This window comes from Macaca fascicularis, chromosome 12 (genome assembly GCF_037993035.2).
Source record: "Macaca fascicularis isolate 582-1 chromosome 12, T2T-MFA8v1.1".
Taxonomy (NCBI): Eukaryota; Metazoa; Chordata; class Mammalia; order Primates; family Cercopithecidae; genus Macaca; species Macaca fascicularis.
The window spans coordinates 99,220,922-99,246,084 of NC_088386.1; the positions used below are offsets into that span (position 1 = coordinate 99,220,922).

General features: G+C 41.5%; 1 protein-coding gene across 48 annotated transcripts in view; it reads left to right on the forward strand.

Moving 5' to 3' along the window:
- The first annotated feature begins 424 nt into the window (after positions 1-424).
- The window catches only part of ABI2 (abl interactor 2), a 109,318-nt gene continuing 84,579 nt past the window's right edge, over positions 425-25,163 (forward strand). For 43 of the 48 annotated variants that reach the window (XM_074009833.1, XM_074009834.1, XM_074009838.1 and 40 more), the window contains exon 1: positions 425-772. Coding sequence is in view for 39 of the 48 variants with exons in the window: in XM_045367549.3 (XP_045223484.1) it covers positions 656-772 (117 nt within the window). In the remaining 9 variants the exon portion in view is untranslated. The remainder of the gene's footprint in view (positions 773-25,163) is intronic. The other 5 variants (XM_074009840.1, XM_074009841.1, XM_074009836.1 and 2 more) reach the window with 3 other exon arrangements.

The following is a 25,163-nucleotide window of genomic DNA, read 5'->3' on the forward strand; positions in this document are numbered from 1 at the left end:
ATTCCTGCCCTGATGAAGTGTGATCTTTCACAGAGGAGGATCCCAAGAGTGGAGGCTGTGCCCTCCTTCGGCCTCCCGTCAGCGGCAGAGGCAGAAAAGACTCGAGAAGTTCCCCAGGCCGATAACCTCCATGGGGACAGAGCCGAGATGAGTCCCGGAGGAAGCCGGCGGGAAGCCAGCAGAGCAGGGTGGTGCGTTCCCGCCGGACTAACAAAGGACGCCGGGAGGTGGGGGCTTCTCGAGTTGCTCCAGCGGTGGGCGGGCGGCGGAAGGGTTAACAGCACCACCACCTCCCGTGCGCATCCCGCTCCTACCCCCGCCGTCGCTAGGAGACGCCGGAAGTGGGGGAGGGGCCGGCGGCGCGGGCGAGGGTGGGAATCTTTTTCGGGCTCCCGGGGGCGGAGGGAGGGGAGCGCGCGTGCGCGCGCCCGGCCGGCCGTCGCCGCGGTGACCGTCCTCGCAGTCCGTCGGCTCGCGCCCCGCCCCCGTCGCCCCCTCCCCTGTCGCGCGCTGGGGCTGTTTCTCGCTCCTCCCGAGTTACCGCCGCCGTCGCCACCGCTCCTCCTCTCCCGGTCCTGGGTTTCTCTGGCGCTGCGGCCGCCGTTCCCTCTGCGAGCTGTGTGAGGAGGAGGAGGAGGAGGAGGAGGATGTGAAGATGGCGGAGTTGCAGATGCTGCTGGAAGAGGAAATCCCGGGGGGCCGCCGGGCCCTCTTCGACAGCTACACGAATCTGGAACGGGTGGCCGATTACTGCGAGAACAACTACATCCAGGTGCGAGAGCATCCCCCGCTGGGGCGCGTCGGGCCTCAGGGGGCGGTGAGGAACGCGTAGGGGACCCCCCCATGGGGGGCCGCGCGCCTCGGGGTGTGGGGCCGAGGCCGCCGCGGGGACACGGCCCGGCGGAGTCCCCGATGGGGGTGGGGAGCTGGGTGAGGGCTGGGGCTGGTGAATGGGTGGGAATCCTCCGGCTGGAGAAACTGCATTTTTAAAACCTTTTTAAAAGCCGTGAAGCAGTCCTCGGCGCGGTGCGTGTGTCGCGTCCCGCCTCCTCGCCGCTGCTGCCCTCGGCCGCCCCCGCACTCCGCGCCGGTCAGCGTTCCGGATGGCAGAGGGGGCGGAGAGTGGCATTTTCTGTTTGACGGAATCCTGCTCCCTCTTAGGGTAGGGGTGTCGCTTGTATTGACGGGTTACTTCCATCCCCCACATTCTGGACGATTTTTAAGGGGCTATCTTGCTGCAGAGTGAAGTGCTTCAGGCTTCAGTTTTCTGTTCCTGTGAATGCTTCAGAAACCCTTTCTTAATATTTTATGTTCTAAAGGGGATACGGTAGAAGAGCAGCAGTCTCTTGTTGGAAGTTAATGCCATTTTTCTCCCTGTGGAGAAGGATGGTGAGCTGACTCCCCCCTCCCTCCTAGTCCCGTTAGAATAGGCAATTTTCCTGGGGGTGGGAAGAGGACGGACTATGACTGTTTCTTAGAATCGGGAAGATGAACCTCCTGTTTTTTAAATTTTTTTTTAATTATTATTTTTTACCGTGATGGATCGTTTGGCACAGGGGCTTATAGTGGTAGCGGCGTGTGTGTGGAGGCGGGGGATACTGGATGATACGAGATCCAGCTGCTCCTGGATGAAGCAAAATATTCTGTGGATTAAAGAAAAATCCTTCTTTAAACATTACTTGAAAGGATAGCAGGTTAAAATGCAGTTTGCAAAATCCAGCATCTTTTGCTTTTTTGTTAACGGTTATTTTGAATTATGGATTCTGCCTCCATTTTTTTTTTCTTTCCTATTTAAATTCTCTTGGGATAAAGGTGGAAATGGAAGCAGTATGTTGAACTGTTTCTTCACAGTCCTTTTTTTTTTTCCCCCCCCCTGCTCCCACCTCCATCTCTCCAGGGATCTTTCTTTTTTCTTTTATTTTTGAGACACAATCTCGATCTGTAGCTCAGGTTGGAGTGCGGTGGCCCAATCTCGACTCACTGAAACCTCGGCCTCCTAGGTTTGCGCAAATTCTCGTGCTTCAGCTTCCCGAGTAGCTGGGACTACAGACGCCCGCCACCAGAGCCGGCTAATTTTTGTATTTTTAGTAAAGATGGGGTTTCACCATGTTGGCCAGACTGGTCTCGAACTCCTGACCTCAAGTGATCCACCCACCTCGGCCTTCCAAAGTGCTGGGATTATAGGCGTGAGGCACCTTTCTTAACGTTAGCTGTATAGGAAAGCATTTTCATGTTTTAGTGTAAATTTTAAGAAACTGGTGTTACAATTTTATAGGTTCATAAGTTTTGTAATGGCCACATTGTTGATCACGGAAGTGAGATTTTGTTTGATTAGACATACTATTATCTTGTAGACAACATTTGTATTTGAAAATGAACCACAGTATAAACCTGTTCCCTCAAGAGGCAGTTGAGTATGGCTACTAGGAAAGGAATGTAGGCAAGGTTAATACAAAAACATACAAATGTCCACTTGTAAGGTACTTTGCTGATATGAGTGGGGTAGAAAAGATTCAGAGGTTCAGGCCTGGGCGACAAGAGTAGAACTACATCTCAAAAAAAAAAAAAAAAAAAAAAAAGGTTCAGTTGCTCAATGTTTCTCTAAAATTGAAAGTCTTTTATGGCCTAGAACTGTGTGAGGGGTGGATGGTACATACCTAGTGTCTACAGAGTTTGATAGTCTAGTTAGTAGGAGAGGCTGATCTTGGAGGAAATTAATACCATGTAGTTAATTTACGCTCTGTAGTGCACTGCTGGTGCCAAGGAGGACTGGAGGAAGCAATGCTGTTCTGAGGGAATTCACAAACTCTAGTAGAGGCAAAACCTAAAGGACTGAAGTGGTAATTCCATTGCCTTGTGCAGCATATTATGGGGAAAGAGTTGCAGGTCAGAAGAGAAATTGAGGGTGGAAAAGTGGATTGCAATTATTACCAGTAAGAAATAAAAAATAAGCAGATTTCTCTCTCTTTTGCAAGATGGTTTTTTGTTGTAATTTGAAGGGACAAGTTCGTCTTAAGTTATAATTGCTATATAAAGGTAAAAGGATAAGGATTATTAAAGCTGAAAGGTTAAAGGGAGCAGCAGTTGTCTTTTTAAATATTATATACATTTCCTGCAGTTGAAAAGAGAAAAATGTCACTACTCTCAGTATCTGTTTTAGCAATGGGACTCAAAATTTAGTGTGGTGACATTTTAAAATTTAAAACGTAAATATTAATATTAATTTAATAGAAATGAACTTAGATTTTAAAATAGTTTATTTTTTCAATTTAGCATCTGAAGTAGATTTTACACTTTTTCTTTTTAGATTATCGTTTATTTTAAGGATGCCTTGGGTATATAATTGGTACACTCTGTCAGGATAATAGCTCTTACATGATTTGTTGGGAAAGTTGATAAATAGAACGTGGTGATAGTGGATTTGTGCTGATCCAGCTGTACATTTGGCTGACGCGCCTTGTGACTAAAGAACTGACTAGCAGGGGTTTTGATGCTGCCTGTGACCCTGCAATAGATGAAAGTTAATTCACAGGATCAGTGATCAAATGGTCAATTTAGCCTCTTTTTTTTTTTTTTTGAGACAGAGTCTCGCTCTGTCACCCAGGCTGTAGTGTAGTGGTGTGATCTCGATGTCAGCTCACTGCAACCTCCGCCTCCTGGGTTCAAGCGATTCTTCTGCCTCAGCTTCCCGAGTAGCTGGAGCTACAGGCATGCACCACCATGCTTGGCTAATTTTTGTATTTTTAGTAGAGACGGGATTTCCCCATGTTAGCCAGGCTGGTCTGGAACTCCTGACCTCAGATGATCAACCTGCCGCGGCCTCCCAAAGTGTTAGGATTACAGGCGTGAGCCACCGTGCCTGGCTAATTTAGCCTTATTATAGCATCATGTCTTAGCCACTAGCTCGAGTTAACTAACCCAACACTCATTTTATTGTGTGGAAATGTAATTTTTGCCTATAAAGTAGAAAAAAAAATCTGTTTTTCATATGTAGTAAGTGTTTTTGTTCAGTGTTTTGGTTTGTTTTTTTTTTTTTTGTTTTTTTTTTGAGACAGAGTCTCACTCTGTCGCCCAGGCTGGAGTGCAGTGGTGTGATCTCGGCTCACTGCAACCTCCGCCTCTTGGGTTCAAGTGATTCTTCTGTCTCAGCCTCCTGAGTAGCTGGGAATATAGGCGCGTGCCACCACACCCAGCTAATTTTTGTATTTTTGGTAGAGACGGGGTTTTACCGTGTTGGCCAGGCTGGTCTTGAATTCCTGACCTCAGGTGATCTGCCTGCCTCAGCCTCCCAAAATGCTGGGATTACAGGGATGAGCCATCATGCCTGGGCTCAGTGTTCTTAAGTCACTGGTTTTATGCCTAGGAACATCAAAACATTTAAGGTAAATAACATTCTAAATGTGGATTATATGAAAATTGAGCCAAGGAAGGGAAATAATTGTGCTGTCCTGAAAATAATTGTACTCTGTTTAAATTGTTTGTGTCTTAGGAAAGTACCCTTCCGAAATACCGTCAGCATTAGGAGTGATCAGATAGTTCCTGTATTGAAACACACATACACACAGACACACACATACACACACACACACACACACACACAAAATCTACAAATAGAGCAGGGTTGTAAGTAGCTGTTTTCTAGGTTACTAATGCAGTTAACATTAGAAATTAAGGCCAGGAGCAGTGGCTCATGCCTGTAATCCCAGCATGTTAGGAGGCCAAGGCCAGTGGATGGCTTAAGCCCAGGAGTTCAAGACCAGCCTGGGAAACATGGCGAAACCCCTTCTCTACAAAAAACAAAACAAAACAAAAAACAAAAACCAAAAACTAGCCGGGCCTGGTAGCATGCTTGTAGTCCCACATACTCAGGAGGCTGAGATGGGAGGATCACCTGAGCCTGGAAGGTGGAGGCTGCAGTGAGCCATGATCCCACCATTGCACTCCAGCTTGGATGACAGAGTGAGACTCTGTCTCCAAAAAGATGTTTAAAAATCTGTTTTTTTCCTTTTTTTTTTTGCGACGGAGTTTTGCTCTTGTTGCCCAGGCTAGAGTGCAATGGCACGACTTTGGCTCACTGCTACCTCTGCCTCCAGGGATCAAGCGATCCTCGTGCCTCAGCCTCCTGAATAGCTGGGATTATAGGTGCATGCCACCACACCTGTATACTTTTTGTATTTTTAGTAGAGATGGGGTTTTACCATGTTGGCCAGGCTGGTCATGAACTCCTGATCTCAAGTGATCCACCCATCTCAGCCTCCCAAAATGCTGGGATTGTAAGTGTTAGTTGCCATGCCTGGCCTAAATTTTTTTTTTTTTTTTTTTGAGATGGAGTTTTGCTCTTGTTGCCCAGGCTGGAGTGCAGTGGCACGATCTCAGCTCACTGCAGCCCCTGCCCCCAGGGTTCAAGTGATTCTCCTGCCTCAGCCTCCCGAGTAGCTGGGATTACAGGCGCGTGCCAACACACCCAGCTCATTTTTGTATTTTTAGTAGAAATGGAGTGTTGGCCAGGCTGGTCTCAAACTCCTGACTTCAGATGACCTACCCGCCTCGGCCTCCCAAAGTGCTAGGATTAGAGGTGTGAGCCACTGCGCCTGGCCCCCTAAAAGTCATTTTTAATAAAAATTTAGACAGTTTCATTATTCTAACCTCTAGAAAATGGGATAGTCAAAATATTTTTTCTACAATATAAGTATAACTACAATTTGCTGATATTTATGAGATCGATTTTATTTTTTGCCTATACAAAGGATTTAGTAGTTTGTAGAGACTTTTTTTTGAGATACGTGTAAGACCCGTGTTTCTTTTCTTCATTTATTAATATACATATCTAGGCTGGGCACGGTGGCCCACACGTGTAATCTCAGCACTTCGGGAGGCCGAGGCAGACAGATCACGAGATCAGGGGATCGAGACCATCCTGGCCAACATGGTGAAACTGCATCTCTAATAAAAATACAAAAATTAGCTGGGTATGGTGGCGTGTGCCTGTAGTCCCAGCTACTTGGGAGGCTGAGGTGGGAGAGTCGCTTGAACCTGGGAGGCAGAGGTTGCAGTGAGCCAAGATCATGCCATTGCACTCCAGCCTGGTGACAGAGCAAGACTCTGTCTCAAAAGAAGAAAAAAAAAATTACAGGTATAATGCCTAATATGTTTGAAGGTGTCCAGGAATTAAAAATGTTTTGGTTAACTTGGAATCTGCGTTTTTGCAAATAGAAGAATTTTATTATAATATAGTTGTTTTGGTAGATGAAATAACTCATTATTTGTTACTTTCCTGAAATCTGAAAAGCTAACTTGTTGATACGTACATTTTTGTTAGATAAAAGTTACTGATTTTTGTGAGTGACAGTTCACATAGATACACAGTAAAATCTTATTGTTTGGATTAAGAGTAGAATCATCCCATAATATGGATTTACTCAAAAGAGAAGAAATTAAGAATTTACCTTAAATTTTTACCTGAAATGTATTTGAACAATAGGAGACGTAGTAGTAGCTTTCCTTTTCTTCTCTTAATCAGTGTGGATACTCCCAGAATTCACTAAAAACTTCATGAGAGGTTTACAAGGGGATATTATCAGTCAGTTTCATAAAAAGTAATTACTAAAATGCTATAAATATTTAAAATTTTTATTTAATAAAAATAATTAGAATACATGCTCATTGTTGAAAAATTATTAGAGAATACAAGTAGATATTATGAAAGAAACGGAAAATTGCCCAATCATCTTGAATATATATCTGGTACTCATACTTTTAAATCTTTTTTGTATGCACAACTATATATCAATATTTTTGTAGAAATGGGTTTATGTTCTATATTCTGTACCTTTAAAAGAAACTTTTAAGGTTGGTGGGCTTGACTTTCTTTTTAAATGGATGTCATATAGTATATTGGGAGGAGATTGGTTATATTTATAAGTCGAGTTCTGTATGTTCTTGCAAATGGGAGAATCTGAAAATACCTAGAATGAAGGAGAAAGAGGTCAGTTGAGAGTAAGGAGACTGAGTAGAATTTGGGAGACTGTATTCCCCATAGATTAAGATGACTCAACTCATTTGAAATTGATCAAGGTTTACCATTCCTCAAGAAATTAGTCCCTAACTCTCAGCAGAGACATTTGGTGAATAGATTTTCAGTGACAAATCAGTCATCCTCAAGACCTTTGACAAGATTGCAAAAACAGGCTAATTTATATTTGAGCCCCTTGCTCTTTTAAACATTTTGTCATTTGTACACTTCCTACACTTTCTTGTCCAGTGAACTTAAGTGACCTCATAATTCCCGTTATTGATCCAGTCTCACCTCATTTCGCCCTTCCTTGAAGAACTTCCTGGTTCAAAATTGCTCTTTACCAAAATAATTAATTAATAAACTGTTCGTTTACTTTTTGTTTTTTGTTTTTTGTTTTTTTTTGAGATGGAGCCTCACTCCTTCGCCCAGGTTAGAGTGCAGTGGTGTGATTTGGCTCACTGCAACCTCCAGCTCCTGGGTTCAAGCAATTCTCCTGCCTTAGCCTCCTGAGTAGTTGGGATTACAGGTGTGCGTCAGAACACCCAGCTAATTTTTGTATTTTTAGTAGAGACAGGGTTTCTCCATGTTGGCCAGGCTGGTCTCAAATTCCTGACCTCAAGTGATCAATCCGCCTCGGCCTCCCACAGTGCTGGGATTACAGGTGTGAACCATTGTGCCCAGCCTCATTTACTTTTTCTTCTTACCTTGGTATGGGTAATGTGTGAATGTATGATAGGTTTACTTTATTTAGAGTCACCTTTTCTCACCCAGAGAATAGTATATAAACCAAATTGATTTACTTATGTGTAAAATATGTAGTAGACATATATTTGAGCATGAGGTGCTTTTGGTGTTACTTTTTCTTTTAAAATGCAGGGAATTTAATAGTATGCAGTTTCAGTGTGTGTAAAGTAATCTTTTGGTGGATGAAGTGTATTTGGTGGATGAATATGCTGTGATTTGCTTACATCCACCCCAAATCCATTTTGTAGCACCCTACTCACTGTCCAGAGATTCTGGGAAAAAAACAATAGAGAAGACAAAGCCAATCTAGACACCATTTGACTCTACCTTGTGAATATTCTGAAAGTTACATTAGGCTAGTTGTAGATTTTTTTTTTTTAGACAGAGTCTCTGTCACCCAGGCTGGAGTGCAGTGGCACGATCTTGGCTTACTGCAACCTCTACCTCCTGGGTTCAAGCAATTCTTCTGTCTCAGCCTCCCGAGTAGCTGGGATTACAGGTGCACGCCACCACGCCTGGCTAATTTTTATATTTTTAGTAGAGACGGGGTTTCACCATATTGGCCAGGCTGGTCTCGAACTCCTGACCTTAGGTGATCCGCCCGCCTCAGCCTCCCAAAGTGCTGGGATTACTGTGTAAGCCACCGTGCCTGGCCTAGTTGTAGATTTTTGATAGCTTATGGTTGAATTTTTATGGGATTGGTTAATAGATTGGATTCATGAAGGAGCATGTAGGGTGACACCATTCTATTTTGGATTTTTCTTTTACTTTGTGTTTCCTTCCAGATACAAAGGTCCTAGAAAATGGAGTCATTTCTTAAACATTTCTGTATTTTCCCATTAGCCGTAGGGTGTTCTACATGTAGTAGCCACTCATTAAATAGTTGCTGAATGTAAGAAATACAGATTTGAATATGCAAGAGCCTATGCACTGAATTATTTTTATTGCTTTGTTTTTATTTTTTTTGAGACAGGGTCTCACTCTGTCACTCAGGCTGGAGTGTAGTAGCACGATTATGGGTCACTGCAGCTTGCGCTCCCAAGCTCAAACAGTCCTCCCACTTCAGCTCCCAAAGTAGCTGGGACTACAGTCTTATGCCACCATGCCCAGCTAATTTTTTTTTTTTTTTTGTTAGAGGTGGGATCTCACTATATTGCTCAGGCATAGCAACACCTGGGCTCAAGCAGTTGGTCTTGAAACACCTGGGCTCAAGCAGTTCTCCTGCGTTGGCTTCCCAAAGTGCTGGGATTACAGCTGTCAGCTGCCATGCCTGGCCTTGAATTATTTTATAAGTAGGATATAATTACCTGTAAATTCACCTTGCAAGCTTTTTCCTATTTGATTTTTTGAGTGACATTTATGTTCTGTAAAGTTTTACAATACTTTTCATATTTGCGGAGTTCATGCAAAAAGCATAGTTTTGCTCTTTTTTCTTAAACAAGTAATATACTTTGTAGAAAATTTGAGTGATGTAACAGCTTTGTGTTGAATCATTTACAACATGAATTTTTTCTCATTTGATTTTTAAAGTCAGGTTTATTGAGGTTTAATACATATATGGAACAAATCACCCTTTTTAGGTGTAAAGGTTTATGAATTACGATAAACTTACATAGTCATGTAACCACCACAATGTAAAATTTTCCTTGTATCCTCTGTAGTCAGTCCTGTCCCTCCACTACTAGCCTTTGGTAAACACTGATATGTTTTCTGTCCCTCTAGTTTTTGCCTTTTCCAGAATGCCATATAAAGGGCATTATATAGTATAGAGCCTTTTGTGTTTGACTTCTTGGTACTAGAAGTCCTAATACGTTTGAAAATCATCAGTGTTACTGTGTTTTGTCAGTACTTTGTTCCTTCTTACTACTGAGTAATATTCTGTGGTATGAAAGAATCATAATTTGTTCATCTGTTCACCAACTGATGGATTTCTGGATTGTTTCTAGTTTTAGGCAGTGGTGAATATAGCTATAAATATTTGTATACAGGTGTTGGTGCAACCTAAGTCTTCACTCTTTTGGGTAAATTTTAGGGAACAGATCCACTGTTGTACCCTGGTGACAGTGGATGTATCTGCATAGGCTGCATAGGCAGCGTTTGAACTCCATCTGATCTGACTCTTGGCAGAGCACCTTGTGATCCTCTTGGAATATGAGATTATGGGAAGTTTGTGAGGACGTTATGTGAAGCCCTTTCTCAATCTCTTCATCTGCCAAGGAAGCTGTACATGATAACAGTGCCTCATCACCTCCTGGTTCTGATGAGATGAGGCTCTCTGTTGTACCCTTTTAAGTAGTAGCTGCAGGCTGTAAGACTTAGTTGCAGCATGGCATTGGCTCATCTGCAACAGAGTGTCATATCTATGTTGTAGTCACCTGGCTCCTTTTGTTTTGGTATTGCTCTGCATAAGGTCTGTACGTTTTACTACTATTCCTTCTGCTCTCTATGTAAATGGTAGGCTTTCTGAACCTAACAAGCACTTGGGCAGGTCTATCACACTGCCTTCTCTTTGCCTTGACAATAAATATCTAATAGTGGGATTATTACCATATGGTAAGTGTATGTTTAGCTTTATACAAATTGCCAAACTCTTTTCCAAAAACGATGGTACCATTTGCGTTCCCACCAGCAAAGATCCAGTTGTTCTTCGTCTTTGTCAGCATTTGGTTTTGTCAGGTTTTAAAATTTTAGCTGTTCTGTTGTTAGTGATGTCTCAAACGCCATATATGACAAGCCCACAACTAACATCATACTCAAGCATGAAAAGTTGAAACCTTTTCCTCTAAGATCAGGAATAAGACAGTGGTGCCCAATTTCACTAGTTCTATTTAATCAAGTACTGCAAAATACTAGAAATCCTAGCCAGCCAGTTAGGAAAGAAAAATAAATAAAAGGCATCAAAATTGGAAGAAGTTAAATTGTCTTTGTTTGCAAATGACATGATCCCTTATGTATACAAAACCCTAAAGACTCCACCAAAACTGTTAGAACTAATTAACAAATTTAGTAAAGTTGTAGGAGACAAGATCAACATGCAAAAATCTGTTGTGTTTCTACATATTAACTACAAACGATCTGAAAAAGAAATTAAGAAAACATTTCCATTTACAATGGCAGCAGAAAGAATAGAATACTTAGGAATAAATTTAACCAAGGAGGTGAAAGATTTGTACACTAAAAACTAAAAAACATTTATGAGAGTAATTGAAGAAGATGCAAACAAATGGAAAGATATCCTGTGCTCATGAATTGGAAGATTTGATATTGTTAAAATGTCCATACTACACAAACCCAACTATAGATTTAATGCACTCTCTATCAGTATTCCAGTGGTATTTTTCACAAAAATAGAAAGACCCTAAAAGTCATAGGAAACCACAAAAGACTTTGAATAGCCAAAGCAGTCTTGAATAAGAACAAAGTTGGAGGTATCATACTTCCTGATTTCAAACTATATTACAGAGCTATAGGCCAGGCATGGTGGCTCACGCCTGTTATCCCAGCACTTTGGGAGGCCGAGGCAGCCGCATCACCTGAGGTCAGGAGTTCAAGACCAGCATGGCCAGCGTGGAGAAACCTCATCTCTACTAAAAATACAAAAATTAGCTGGGCATGATGGCACATGCCTGTAGTCCCAGCTACTCAGGAGGCTGAGTTGGGAGAATCGCTTGAACCCAGGAGGTGGAGGTTGCAGTGAGCTGAGATCACGCCACTGCACTCCATCCTGGGCAACAGAGCGAAATTCTGTCTCAAGAGAAGCTATAGTAATCACAACAGGGTGTTACTGGCATAAAAGACACGTAGACTAATGGAATACAATAGAGCCCAGAAATGTACCCACATCTGTGCAGTCAACTAAGCTTTGATAAAGGCACCAGGTACACAATGGGAAAGGATAATTCAGTAAATGGCATTGGGAGAACTATATCCACATGCAAAAGAATGAAATTGGATCGTTATATTACACACACAAATTAGCTAGAAATGGATTAAAGACTTAAATGTAAGATCTGAAATTATAAAACTCTTGGATATGGGTCAGATGTTTGTTCCCTTCAAATCTCTTGTTGAAATGTGATTCCTAGTGTTGGAGGTGGGTCTTGGTGGGAGATGACTGAATTATGGGGGCAGATCCCTCATGGATGGTGTAGCACCATCCCCTTGGTGATAAGTGAGTTCTTGCTTGCTTCACGTGAGAACTGGTTGTTTAAAATTAGTCTGGGAGCCCCCCCACCATGTGACATGCTGGCTCCACTTCTGCCATGATTACACCTCACCAGAAGTACATGCCAGCACTATGCTTTGTGTAAAGCCTGCAGAACCAAGAGCTGATTAAACCTCTTCTTTATAAATTACCCAGCCTTAGATATTCTTTCATATGATCATAAGAATGGACTGATACACTCCTAGAAGAAAACATAGGGGAAAAAGCTCCTTGATACTGGTCTTGGCAATGGTTTTTATATGACACCGAAAGCACAGGCAACAAAAGCAAGAAAAGATGAGAGTGACTACATCAAACTTAAAGGCTTCTGCACAGCAAAGGACACAAAATGAAAAGACAGTGTATAGAATGGGAGAAAATGTGCAAACCATACATCTATCTGATAAAGGGTTTATATCCAGTATGTGTGTGCGTGTTTGTGTATGTGTGTATATATATATATATGTGTGTGTGTGTGTGTATATATATATATAAAGGACTCATACAACTTAATAGCAAGGAGGTGGAGAAAAGAGAATCCTTGTATTCAGTGGGAATGTAAATTGGAACAGCCATTTTGAAAAACTGGTTCCAGCGGGGCGTGGTGGCTCATGCCTGTCATTCAGCACTTTTGGAGGCCGAGGCTGGTGGATCACCTGAGGTCAGGAGTTGAAGACCAGCCTGGCCAATATGGTGAAACCCTGTCTCTCCTAAAAATAAAAAAATTAGCTGGGTGTGGTGGCGAGTGTCTGTAGACCCAGCTACTCCGAAGGCTGAAGCAGGAGAATTGCTTGAACCTGGGAGGCAGAGGTTGCAGTGAGCCGAGATCACGCCACTGCACTCCAGCCTGGGCAACAGAGCAAGACTCCGTCTCAAAAAAAAAAAAAAGGAAAACCAGTTCTCCCTAAAATTAAAAATAGGACAAACATATATCCCACTTCTGGGTATATATCCCTAGGGAATGAAATCATTGTCTCAGAGAGACGTCTGCACACCCATGTTTATTTCAGCATTATTCATGGTAGCTAATATATGGAAACAACCTAAGTGTCAGTGGATGAATGGATGAAGAAAATGTGTACTGTATGCACGGTTTTCCCTCAGTCTACATGGGGCATTGGTTCTAGGATCCCCAAGTATACCCAAATCTGCAGGTACTCAAATCCTGCAGTCACCCCTGTGGAACACGTGTATATGAAAAGTCATCCATCCATCTGTATATGTGGATGAATACTGTATTTGGTTGAAAATAATCTGTGTATATTGGACCACACAGTTCAAGGGTCAACTGCATATATAATAGAATATTATTCAGCCATAAAAAGGAGGAAACCCTACTATTTGTGACAACATGGATGAACCTGGAGAACATTATGGTAAGTGAAATAAGCCAGGCACAGAAAGACAAATACCGTATGATTTCACTTATATGAGGAATCTAAAAAGTTGAACCCATAGAATGAAGCAGAGAATAGAATGGTGTTTGCCCAGGGCCATTGGGAGGTGGGGAGAAATGGGGAGATGTTGGGCACAGGGCACAAGTTTGTGTTATAGGATGAATGTGTTTTGGGGGTGTAATGTACTATGTAGTAACTATAGTTAATAATATTGTACACTTGAAATTTACTAAGACAGTCAGTGTGTATATATATGTGTGTGTGTGTGTTTTTTTTTTTTGAGACAAGATCTTTTTCTGTTACCCAGGCTGGAGTGCAGTGGCATGATCATGGCTCACTGCAGCCTCACCTCCCCAGGTTCAAGTGATCCTCCCACCTCAGCCTTCCGAGTAGCTGGGACTACGTGCGTGTACCACCACACATTGCTAATTTTTATAGAGACAGGGTTTCGCCCTGTTGCCTAGGCTGGTCTCGAACTCCTGGGCTCTACCCATCCACCCACCTTGGCCTCCCAAAGTGCTGGGATTATAGGTGTGAGCTACTATTTGCCTGGTCAAGGGTAGATTTTAAGTGTTGCCCACTCCCCGCCCCCACCAAAGATAATCAAGAAATGATTATCTTGATTGTGATAACTATTTTACAGTTTATATGTGTATCATGTCATCATGTTGTACACTTTAAATATATACAGTTTTTGTCAGTTATACCTCAGTAAAGCTGGGAAAAAAAAAAAAACCCCAAAGCAAACTGAAGCAAAACCAAACAATATTGCCTACAAGCCACAAGCGATCAGCATCTAGCCTTGACATCATCTCCTGTTATACTCCTGTACCCTTCTTTGTTCACTCAACTTCAGCCACTTTGGCTTCCTTTTCTTGAACATACCAGGCATACTTCTGCCTCGGGGCCTTTTTACTTTGTACTTGTTATGCCCTCTGCCAGGAGTACTCTACTCCAAGATAGTTGCATGATTGGTTCTTTTACTTCAAGCTTTTGCTGATACATCACGTTCTTGGTGACCCCTTCTTGGTTACTCTGTGTAAAATTATAACATACTCCTGCCACTTGCTCACTCTCCCCTTGCTTATACTTATCTTTCCATGCTTTTTTTACCCCTACATATTTTCTTTTAACATACAGTGTATCTTATTTATTTGTGTGTTTTCCCTCCCTGGTAAGTGAGGGCAGAGATTTTTGTCTCTTACTCATTTCCAGTACCTGGAACAGTGCCTGGCACAAAATAGGCACTCCGTAAATATTTGCTAAATGAGCAAATTAGATCTTTTCTAGTAGTTATTAGAAAATGTCTGAGGGCAGTGAAATAAATTAGTTTTGGGCCAGGCACAATGGCTCACTCCTGTAATCCTAGCACTTTGGGAGGCTGAGGTAGGCAGATTGCCTGAGCTCAGGAGTTTGAGACCAGCCTGGCCAACATGGTGAAACCCTATCTCTACTAAAAACAAAAAAATTTATCCGGGCATGTTGGTGTGCACCTGTAGTGCCTCGGGAGACTGAGGCACAAGAGTCGCTTGAACCCGAGAGGTTGCAGTGAGCCTAGATTGCACCACTGCACGCCAGCCTAGGCAACAGAGTGAGGCTCCATCTCAAAAAACAAAACAAAACAAAACAAAAACTTAGTTTTGCAAATTTGAAGAGTTGATAGATTTATGCTCTGGAAAATGAAAGTTGGCAAATACTTTTTATTTGTCCAGAATATTTAATGTAGATATGGCCAACAGAATTGACACTAATATTCCACATATGGTTGGTGCTTTAGAATTAAGCAGTTTATTTACAGTTACTTAGTGCAGGACTTACTTGATAATGGAAGATCGTCAAATGTCTGAATTGATCTACAGCTTCCTGGGAGGTGTAAGCAAGGGAGATATTCCTGTTATAACAAATCAGATGAGTCAACTCAAGTTTACCTCTGACTCTGCTAAACTAAAATTCTGTGAAGAGAGGAATTATGTTCATTTTTTTTTTTTGCTTGTTATGTCCTCATTTCTTAGTGTTCAATAAATTTTTGTTGAGTAAAATGAACTTATGACTCATACCATTTATTTTATTATATGTTTTTTTCCTTCCTGGTCATTCAAAAATCTTTATTGAGCATCTTTCCATTCTGTGAGGTCAGTGGTAAGTAACTCATGGACCAAGTCTAGTTCTGTTACCATTTTGATTTCTATGAAGAGTCTTTGTTGTAAATTTTGAATGAAGTTGAATTGCATATAATATGGGACTATTTTTTTGTTTTTCTTGCTATTATGTGGCCTTACCCACTTATCTGTTGAAGACTTTGAATAAAGGCAAGGAGATAGGTTGTTAGGAACCTACGAAACAAAGTTGAATAGGGGAAGCCAACAAGGGATGCCAGCTTCTTTCAATATGTAGTACCAAAGTCTTCTGCCAGGAGATAGTGCTTAAATAGTGATTCCTTGTCTCCCTCAAAACCTTTTATTTATTTATTTATTTATTTATTTATTTATTTATTTATTTTTGAGACAAGGTCTCACTCTGTCATCCAGGCTGGAGTGCAGTGGCGTGATCTCAGCTCACTGCAGCCTCTGCCTTCTGGTCTCAGGCACTCCTCCTGCCTCAGCCTCTCTAGTACTACTGCTGGGATTGCAGGTGCGTGCCACCATGCCTGGCTAATCTCCTTTAAAACCTTTTATTCTGAATATAGAAGAGCAGGCTAGGTTGACAAAAAAAGATTTAAATTGCTTGGCTTGATATAATGCTTATACACACACATATACACACACATCTCACTATTTTTGAGAGAAAAGAAGTTTAAATTTATTGACATGAAATTTATATTATTTCTAGTTTTTAAATCATGCATTTGTTTATAATGTATTAACATGAATAATTATGAATTTTATTCATGTGTAAGTAATACAGTCTTTACCGTTAACAAAAGACCATGAGATCTGTGGAAGAAGAAAAAGGAGAGCTTTATTTCCTGTAGACGATTACAGCCTGCATATTGGGAAGTGGAGCCTCCGGCCAAAACTAAAAGCAAGCGGCAGGCCGAGGCAGGCGGATCACCTGAGGTCAGGAGTTTGAGACCAGCCTGGCCAATGTGGTGAAACCTTGTCTCTACTAAAAATACAAAAATTAGCTGGATGTGGTGGCACACACCTGTAGTCCCAGCTACTCGGGAGGCTGAGGCAGGAGAATTGCTTAAACCCGGGAAGCGGAGGTTGCAGTTAGCTGAGATTGCTGCACTGCACTCTAGCCTGGAGGACAGAGCGAGACTGCGTCTCAAAAAACAAAACAAAAAAATTAATGTGAGCAGGTTAGTTTGTGGTACAAACATGTTATGTGCATGTAATGACAAGGCATTATATTTGAGGTTTTTTTTCGTTCTTTTGAAATGAGTGATTAAAGACCCAATTTCTAGGGCTATTTATTTCTTTATTTTTGAAATAGAGATGGGATTGCCCAGGCTGATCTCCAACTCCTGACCTCAAAGACATCCTTCTGCCTGGGCCTCCCAAAGTGTTGAGATTACAGGTGTGAGCCACTGTGCCCAGCCCTTCAGAGTTACTAATGAGGTTTAAAAACATGTTTTTAGAAGTAGATTTAAAACTCTCTGATTAATTGAGATTGGTTTAATACTATTTGATGTTATTTGCATATAGGCTCTTCTGACAAAAATATGTTAATTAAATCATGTCCTCTTTGGCCACTAATCAGGTGCCCTTTCTGCCTTTCCAAAAGTAACAGTTTTTGTCCAAGTTAGTTAAAGCACTGTTTCTTGGTGTATGTGGTGGCTCACACCTCTAATCTCAGCACTTTGGGAGGCTGAGGTGGGAGGATTGCTTGAGCCCAGGAGTTTGAGACTACCCTCGGCAAAAAGACGAGAGACCCCATCTCTACAAAAATTATAGAAATTAGCTGGATATAGAGGTGTGTGATGGTGTGCCAGCTCCTTGGGAGGCTGAGATGAGAGGATTCCTTGAGCTCAGGAGGTGGAGGCTGCAGTGAGCACAGAGGCTGCAGTGACCCTTGATAGTGCTTGAAATGTCAGATGTTACTATTCATTTATATATTTCCATTTGGTTCTTACTCCATGGTAAACCTTTGTGCTTAAACTTTGTTTAGAGACAGTCTTATTGAGCAGCTTAAGTTGTATCATCTTACAATTATAAGAAAATACTATAGGCCATTAATATTATTCATAGAAAGGAAACAATCTTTAATAATAAAACCCCAACAATGCCAGTAATTGCTTTAAAGTACTAATGGTGTATTTCCTGATGAAAATAATCAAGAACAATTTAATTTTTAAATAAACATATATATTTTTCCTTTTTTTCTGAGACAGAGTCTCTCGCTCTGTTGCCCAGGTTAGAGTGCAGTGGCGCGATCACGTCTCACTGCAACCTCTGCCTCCTGGGTTCAAGTGATTCTTCTGCCTTAGCCTCCTGAGTAGCTGTGATTACAGGGGACTGCCGCCACACCCGGCTAATTTTTGCATTTTTTTTTTTTTTTTTGAGATGAATTTTCACTGTTATTGCCCAGGCTGGAGTGCAATGGCGTGATTTTTAGAGGTGAAGCCAGCAGGGCTTCTGGGTCGGGTGGGGACTTGGAGAACTTTTCTGTCTAGCTAAACGATTGTAAACATACCAATCTGCGCTCTGTGTCTGCTAAAGGTTTGTGAATGCACCAATCAGCACTCTGTGTCTAGCTAAAGGTCTGTAAATGTACCAATCAGCACTCTGTAAAATGGACCAATCAGTGCTCTGTAAAATGGACCAATCAGCAGGAAGTGGGCAGGGCCAAATAAGGGAATAAAAGCTGGCCACCGGCGCTAGCAGTGGCAACCCACTGGGGTCCCATTCCATGCTGTGGAGTATGCTTTCTTAGCTCTTCCGTGATAAATCTTGCTGCTGCTCACTCTTTGGGTCCGCACTACGTTTTTGAGGTGTAACACTCACCGTGAAGGTCTGCAGCTTCACTCCTGAAGCCAGCGAGACCAGGAACCCACCGGGAGGAATAAACAATTCCAGAGGCGCCACCCTTTAAGAGCTGTAACACTCACTGTGAAGGTCTGGTCTGCAGCTTCACCCTGAAGTCAAGCGAGACCACAAACCCACCGGAAGGAAGAAATTGCAGACACATCTGAACATCTGAAGGAACAAACTCGGGACACACCATCTTCAAGAACTGTAACATTCACTGCAAGGGTCTGCGGCTTCATTCTTGAAGTCAGGGAGACCGAGAACCCACTGGAAGGAACCAATTCTGGACACAGTCTTAGCTCACTGCAGTTCTCCTCCTGGGTTCAAGCGATTCTCCTGCCTCAGCCTCCGGAGTTGCTGGGACTACCAGCGCCCGCCACCATGCCTGGCTAATTCGGTATTTTTAGTAGAGATGGGGTTTCACCATCTTGGCCAGTCTGGTCTCAAACTCCTGACCTCAGGTGATCCACCCACCTCGGCCTCCCAGAGTGCTGGCATTGCAGGCGTGAGCCACCGTGTCCGGCCCTAATTTTTGTATTTTTAGTAGAGATGGGATTTCACCACGTTGGCCAGGCTGGTTTCAAACTCCTTACCTCTAGTGATCCGCTGGCCTCGGCTTCTCAAAGTGCTGGGGTTACAGGTGTGAGGCACTGTGCCCGGCAGTATTTTCTTTTTTGATCAGATGAGTTTTGCTTTCGACAAAAATTTGCTTCTGGCTGGGCACGGTGGCTCACGCCTGTAATCCCAGCACTTTGGGAAGCCGAGGCGGACAAATCACCTGAGGTCAGGAGTTCGAGACTAGCCTGGACAACATGGTGAAAGCTCGTCTCTACTAAAAATAAAAAAAAAAATAAAGAAAAAAGAAAATTGCTTGTAATTCTATATTGAATCCAAATGAGATTTTAGAATAGTAAGTGCTTTCCCAACTATTTAAATCTTTGAAAAGTTTAGTGTTGCATATGTGCAAACCAGATAGGTCTACCAGATACTATTTTGGTTTTTGGTATATTTTTCAGGTTTTTGCTAACAACCACAAAAGACTGTTTTTTTTTTGTTTGTTTTTTTTTGTATATTAGAGGAAAATATTTCTGCAGCTTGGGAATATATGAGACTAATAAGCATGTGTATCACCAGTGTGTATGATACCATATTACTGCCCGAATGAACACATCAGCTATGAGAAGGAAGGTGAGAATTTGAGAAATACTGTTGTGTGTTTTGGGTTTATCCGTTACTGGAGTTACACATTTTCCCTTGTCATAATTCTTACAGCTTTTAGCTCTTCCTTATAGTCCATTGAGTTGAATTAACTCTTTTTCCCCCACCACATTTAACTCTAGGGGGTGTCAACTTGTGCTGTTCTCTTCCTCATTCCATGTTTCTGTTGTCTTTTAGTTAACATCTTGTCTTTGAGGGAAACAAATTAATTTCTTTAAGGGAAGTGAATTAAATACTTTGAGGGAAAGAGGAAAAAGAGAGCAGGGACAAAATAATAAACCCGTGGCCAAAGGAGGGTATGTATGATAAAATGTCATTCCTTTATTTTATCTTATATTCTTGCAGTGCTAGCTGTTAAAATGGACCCAGTAGACCTTAAATCTAGGCCCTTGTTTTTGCTGCCCCACTTCATGTGCTATAATGCATTTTAAAATTTATTCAAACATTCATTTCTTATAAACTTGAATTTGTTTTAATTTTGTATAGTTTTCCTTATTTAGGAAGGACTTTGTATTCTTGTGTGTTTCATATAATAGAGTTTGAAACTAAGCTATTAAACTACGATGATTGCCCTAACATGTGTATCAGGTACTTTTTTGTGTTGTAGTTGGTTTTATTGGAGCCATTGCGTGTCTCTAACAGGGTAATGAGTCATCATATGGAAAGCAAGGAAGTGATGGATTTGGTCTCTGGTCAAACCATAGAAGTGAGTTGAGTAACTCATTTTTTGCTCTATTTTTCCATCTGAAAATGGGAAGGAATATATCCCGACTCCCAGTTTATGCAAGTTTTGTTAATAGATAAAGGTGCACTGGTTTTCAACTAATCTTTTGTTCTTTTGTATGAAATTTCTGGTGGCATAGGAATTTAGAAAGAAATCGATAAACTTTTGATTTTTGTTCTGAAGATACTTCTAGCCTTGTAATCCCATAATGGACATAGGACCATGACACGAATAACCGTAGTATGTAGTAAATGGCATGATGACCACCCAAGGAAAATGTGCAGCAGAAACTCATGGTTCAATTTGACAGATGTTTATCAATCTCCGCCATGTGCGCCAAGCCTTTCTGAGCAGCTGAGAGAAGAGATAACAAAATAGTTTCTGTTTTAGAGAACAGGGAATAGAAAAGATATAAGGATTGAAATGATATTTTTATAATACTTTAGGTTTATTCTGCACAGGCAAACTGTCTCTTATACAACACATAACTGTTATGACACTTAGGTTTCCAACTAGGAAATTGTAGTTGCTTGTTTAGTTGTTGGGTCTTGGTAATGGCTTTTTGGTTTGGCAGTTTGTCTAAGGCCTGGCAGTTGTTTCAGGAACATTTACATATAGGATTAACCTTTTGTAATATTTTCAGAATCCTGCAGTTTGGATGCTTTCTAGATATTTAGGATTTGATCATTAACCAGGTGATAAATATAAACATGAAAAAAAATGATTTGGGCCGGGCGCAGGTGGCTCATGCCTGTAATCCCGGCACTTTGGGAGGGTGAGGTGGGTGGATCACTTGAGGTCAGGAGTTTGAGACCAGCTTGGCCAACGTGGTGAACCCCCGTCTCTACTAAAAATACAAAAATTAGCTGGGCATGGTGGCGGGTGTCTGTAATCCCAGCTACTCGGGAGGCTCAGGCAGGAGAATTGCTTGAACCCAGGTGGCGAAGGTTGCAGTGAGCAGAGATCATGCCACTGCACTGTAGCCTGGGGGACAGAGTGAGACTCTGTCTCAAAATAATAATATTTTATGTTGGCCGGGCGCGGTGGCTCACGCCTGTAATCCCAGCACTTTGGGAGGCCGAGGCGGGCGGATCACAAGGTCAGGAGATCGAGACCACGGTGAAACCCCGTCTCTACTAAAAATACAAAAAATTAGCCGGGTGCGGTTGTGGGCGCCTGTAGTCCCAGCTACTCGGGAGGCTGAGGCAGGAGAATGGCGTGAACCCGGGAGGCGGAGCTTGCAGTGAGCTGAGATCCGGCCACTGCACTCCAGCCTGGGCGACAGAGCGAGACTCCGTCTCAAAAAAAAAAAAAAATTTTATGTGAAAATAAATGTAATAAAGGTTCAGCTTAGTATTTTAAAGTTTATTTATTCTTAGTGAGTAGTAGTTCCCACATTAAACATGAAGAGTTTTTCAAAACTCAGTGATGGTTCTAATTGGTATGAAGGATGCAGGAGGTAATTAGCTTAAGATGCAATGGTGGAAAACATGCATAATTTATATACAAGCCCTTTTACATGAAGCAGCTATGAAAGAGTTCTTTTTCATATGGTCAATTATATGTTATATGTTGACAGGATAATTAAAAGTAGATTTATAAGCCAAAATTTAATGATGGTTAACGGAAATTTTCCCTCAATTAAAAATATTCAGCAATAATGTAATTATCACCCTACCTGAGTGAAATGAGGAGTTTATTTTATCTTTTTTTTTTAAATAGGCTTTACTTTTTAGAGCAGTTTTAAGTTTACATTGTGAAATTGAGGAGAAAGTACAGAAATTTCTCATATATTTTCTTCCTCCTGTCACATATGTACAGCCCCCTCCATTATTAATATCCTTCTTTAGAGTGGTACATCATTACAATTAATGAATTTACACATTATCACCCAAAATTTATTTTTAATTAAAAAAATTTTTAAAAATAGTGCAAAGCCCCCTGAACCTTGCTAAAGGTTTTTTTTTTTTTTTTTTTGAGACAGGGTTTCACTCCCATTGTCTAGGCTGGAGTGCAATGGTGCGATCTTGGCTTATTGCAGCCTCTGCCTCCTGGGTTCTAGTGATTCTTCTGCCTTAGCCTCCTGACTGAGGTTGCTGACCCTTATGACTCCAAAATAGTCATAACAATGAGGAAATAATATTGATATATTTCCACTGTCTAATCCTCAAGTCTCCATTAACATTTTGCCATTTTTTCCAGTGATATCCTTTTTTTTTTTTTTTTTGAGGCGGAGTTTTACTCTTGTTGCCCAGGCTGGAGTGCAATGGTGCGATCTTTGCTCACTGCAACCTCCGCCTCCCAGGTTCAAGCGATTCTCCTTCCTCAGCCTCGTGAGTAGCTGAGATTACAGGCACACGCCATCACGCCTGGCTAATTTTTGTATTTTTAGTAAAGACAGGGTTTCACCACGTTGGTCAGGCTGGTCTCGAACTCCTGACCTCAGGTGATCCACCTGCCTCGGCCTCCCAAAGTGCTCGGATTACAGGCGTGAGCCACTGTGCCCGGACTTTCCTTTGTTTTTGTTGTGTGTTTTGTGTGCGTGTGTGTGTGTGTATGCATACTTTTAGGTGTTATATCTAAGAAACTATTGCCTAATCCAGAGTCTGAAGATTTTCTTCTAGGAGTTTTATAGTTTAACTTTTTTTTTTTTTTGAGATGGAGTCTGGCTCCATCACTCAGGCTGGAGTGCAGCCGCACGATCTCGGCTCACTGCAAGCTCCGCCTCCCGGGTTCACACCATTCTCCTGCCTCAGCCTCCTGAGTAGCTGGGACTACAGGCGCCTGCCACCATGCCCAGCTACTTTTTTTTGTGTGTGTATTTTTAGTAGAGACAGGGTTTCACCATGTTAGCCAGGATAGTCTCGATCTTCTGACCTCATGATCTGCCCGCCTCGGCCTCCCAAAGTGCTGGGATTATAAGCATGAGCCACCGTGCCTGGCCAGTTTTAGCTCTTACCTTTAGATCTTTGATCCATTTGAGTTAATTTTTGCATATGTTGTAAAGTTAGGGGTTCATATTTACTCTCTTGCATGTCACTAACCAGTTGTCCCAACACCGTTTGTTTAAAAGTCTTTTCTTTCCCTCGTTGAATTGTTTTGGCATCTTTGTCAAAAATTACCCATAAATGTATAGTTTTATTTCTGGACTCTGAATTCCATTGATTTATATGCCTTTCTGTATGCTAGTACTACAGTGTTTTTATTTACTGTACTTTTATAGTTTTAAAATTGTGATGTATGTATCTTCTACCTTTGTTCTTCTATTTCAGGATTATTTTGGCTATTCTATGGCCCCTGAATTTCCATATAAATTTTAGGATCATTTGTTAATTTCTGCCACAAAGGCAGCTGGGATTTTGACAGTAATTGTATTGAATCTGTAGATAAACTTGGGGAGCTATCTTAATGATAGTAACTTTTCTGATCCATGAATGTGATGTCTTTTCATTTACATCTTCTTAAAGTTTATTTCAATGATGTTTTGTAGTTTTCAGTGTTTAGTTTTTTTTTTCCCTTTAGAGATGGGGTCTTGGTATGTCATGCAGGCTGGAATGCAGTGGTGTGATAATAGCTCACTGCAGCCTTGAACTCCTGTGCTCAAGTGATCATCCTGCCTCTGTCTCCCAGTTTTCTGGGACTACGGGTGTGTGCTGCTGTGCACAGCTAATTTTTGTATTTTTTGTAGAACCAGCATCTCACTTCATTGCTCAGGCTGGTCCCAAACTCCTGGCCTCAAGCAGTCCTCTGACTGTGGCCTCCCCAAGTGCTGGGATTACATGAATGAACTACTGCACCCAGCCAGTTTTCAGTGTTTCAGTCTCGTACAGTCATGTGCAGCATAATGATGTTTTGGTCAATGATGGTCAGCATATATGATGGTGGTCCCATGAGATTATAACAGAGCTGAAAAATTCCTAACACCTAGTGACATGGTAGCCATCCTAATGTTGTAGCACAATGCATTACTCTCGTGTTTGTGGTGATTCTGGTGTAAACAAACCTACTTCACTACTAGTCTTTATAGAAGAACAAAAGCAGAAGACACACACATTACAATTTTAAAACTATGAAAGTACAATAATGAAGACACTGTGGTACTGGTACACAGATACACATATAGATGTAGCAGCTGATTATCCAGGCTGTGTGTGGTGCTGCCGCATTCCTATAATCCCAGCTTTTTGGGAGCCTGAGATGGAAGGACTGCTTGAGTTCAGGAGTTCAAGGTTACAGTGATAATAATAAAGATGATTACTGGTATATGTATTTACGATATTATACTTTTTATTTTAGAGTTTACTCCTAGTTATTTAAAAAAAAAAGTTAACTGTAAAAGAGCCTCAGGCAGTCCTTTAGGAGGATTCCAGATGAAAGCATTGTTATCAGAGGAGATGACAGCTTCATATGTGGTATTGCCCGTGATGACCTTCCAGTGGGACAAGATGTGGAGGTGGAAGACTGTGATATTGATGATCCTGTCCCTGTGTAGGGTTAGGTTAATATGTGTGTGTCTCAGTTTTTAACAAAAAAAGTTAAAAAAGAAAAAAAAATTAAAAATAGAAAAAAGAGAAAATAAGGATATAAAGAAAAAATTTTTGTACAGCTGCATAATGTATTTATTACAAGAGTCAAAAGTTTATAAAGTAAAAATTACAGTAAAGGTTAATTTATTATTGAAGAGAGAAAATTTAAGAAATAAATTTAGTGTAGCATATCTCCACAGTGTTTTAAACTCTACAGTACTGTACAGTAATGTCCTAGGCCCTCCTATTACCCAGACATCTTCTAGTCCTGCAAGCTGCATTCATGGTAAGTGCCCTATGCAGGTATACCATTTTTTATCTTTTATGCTGTGTTGTTACTGTACCTTCTCTATGTTGAGATATTC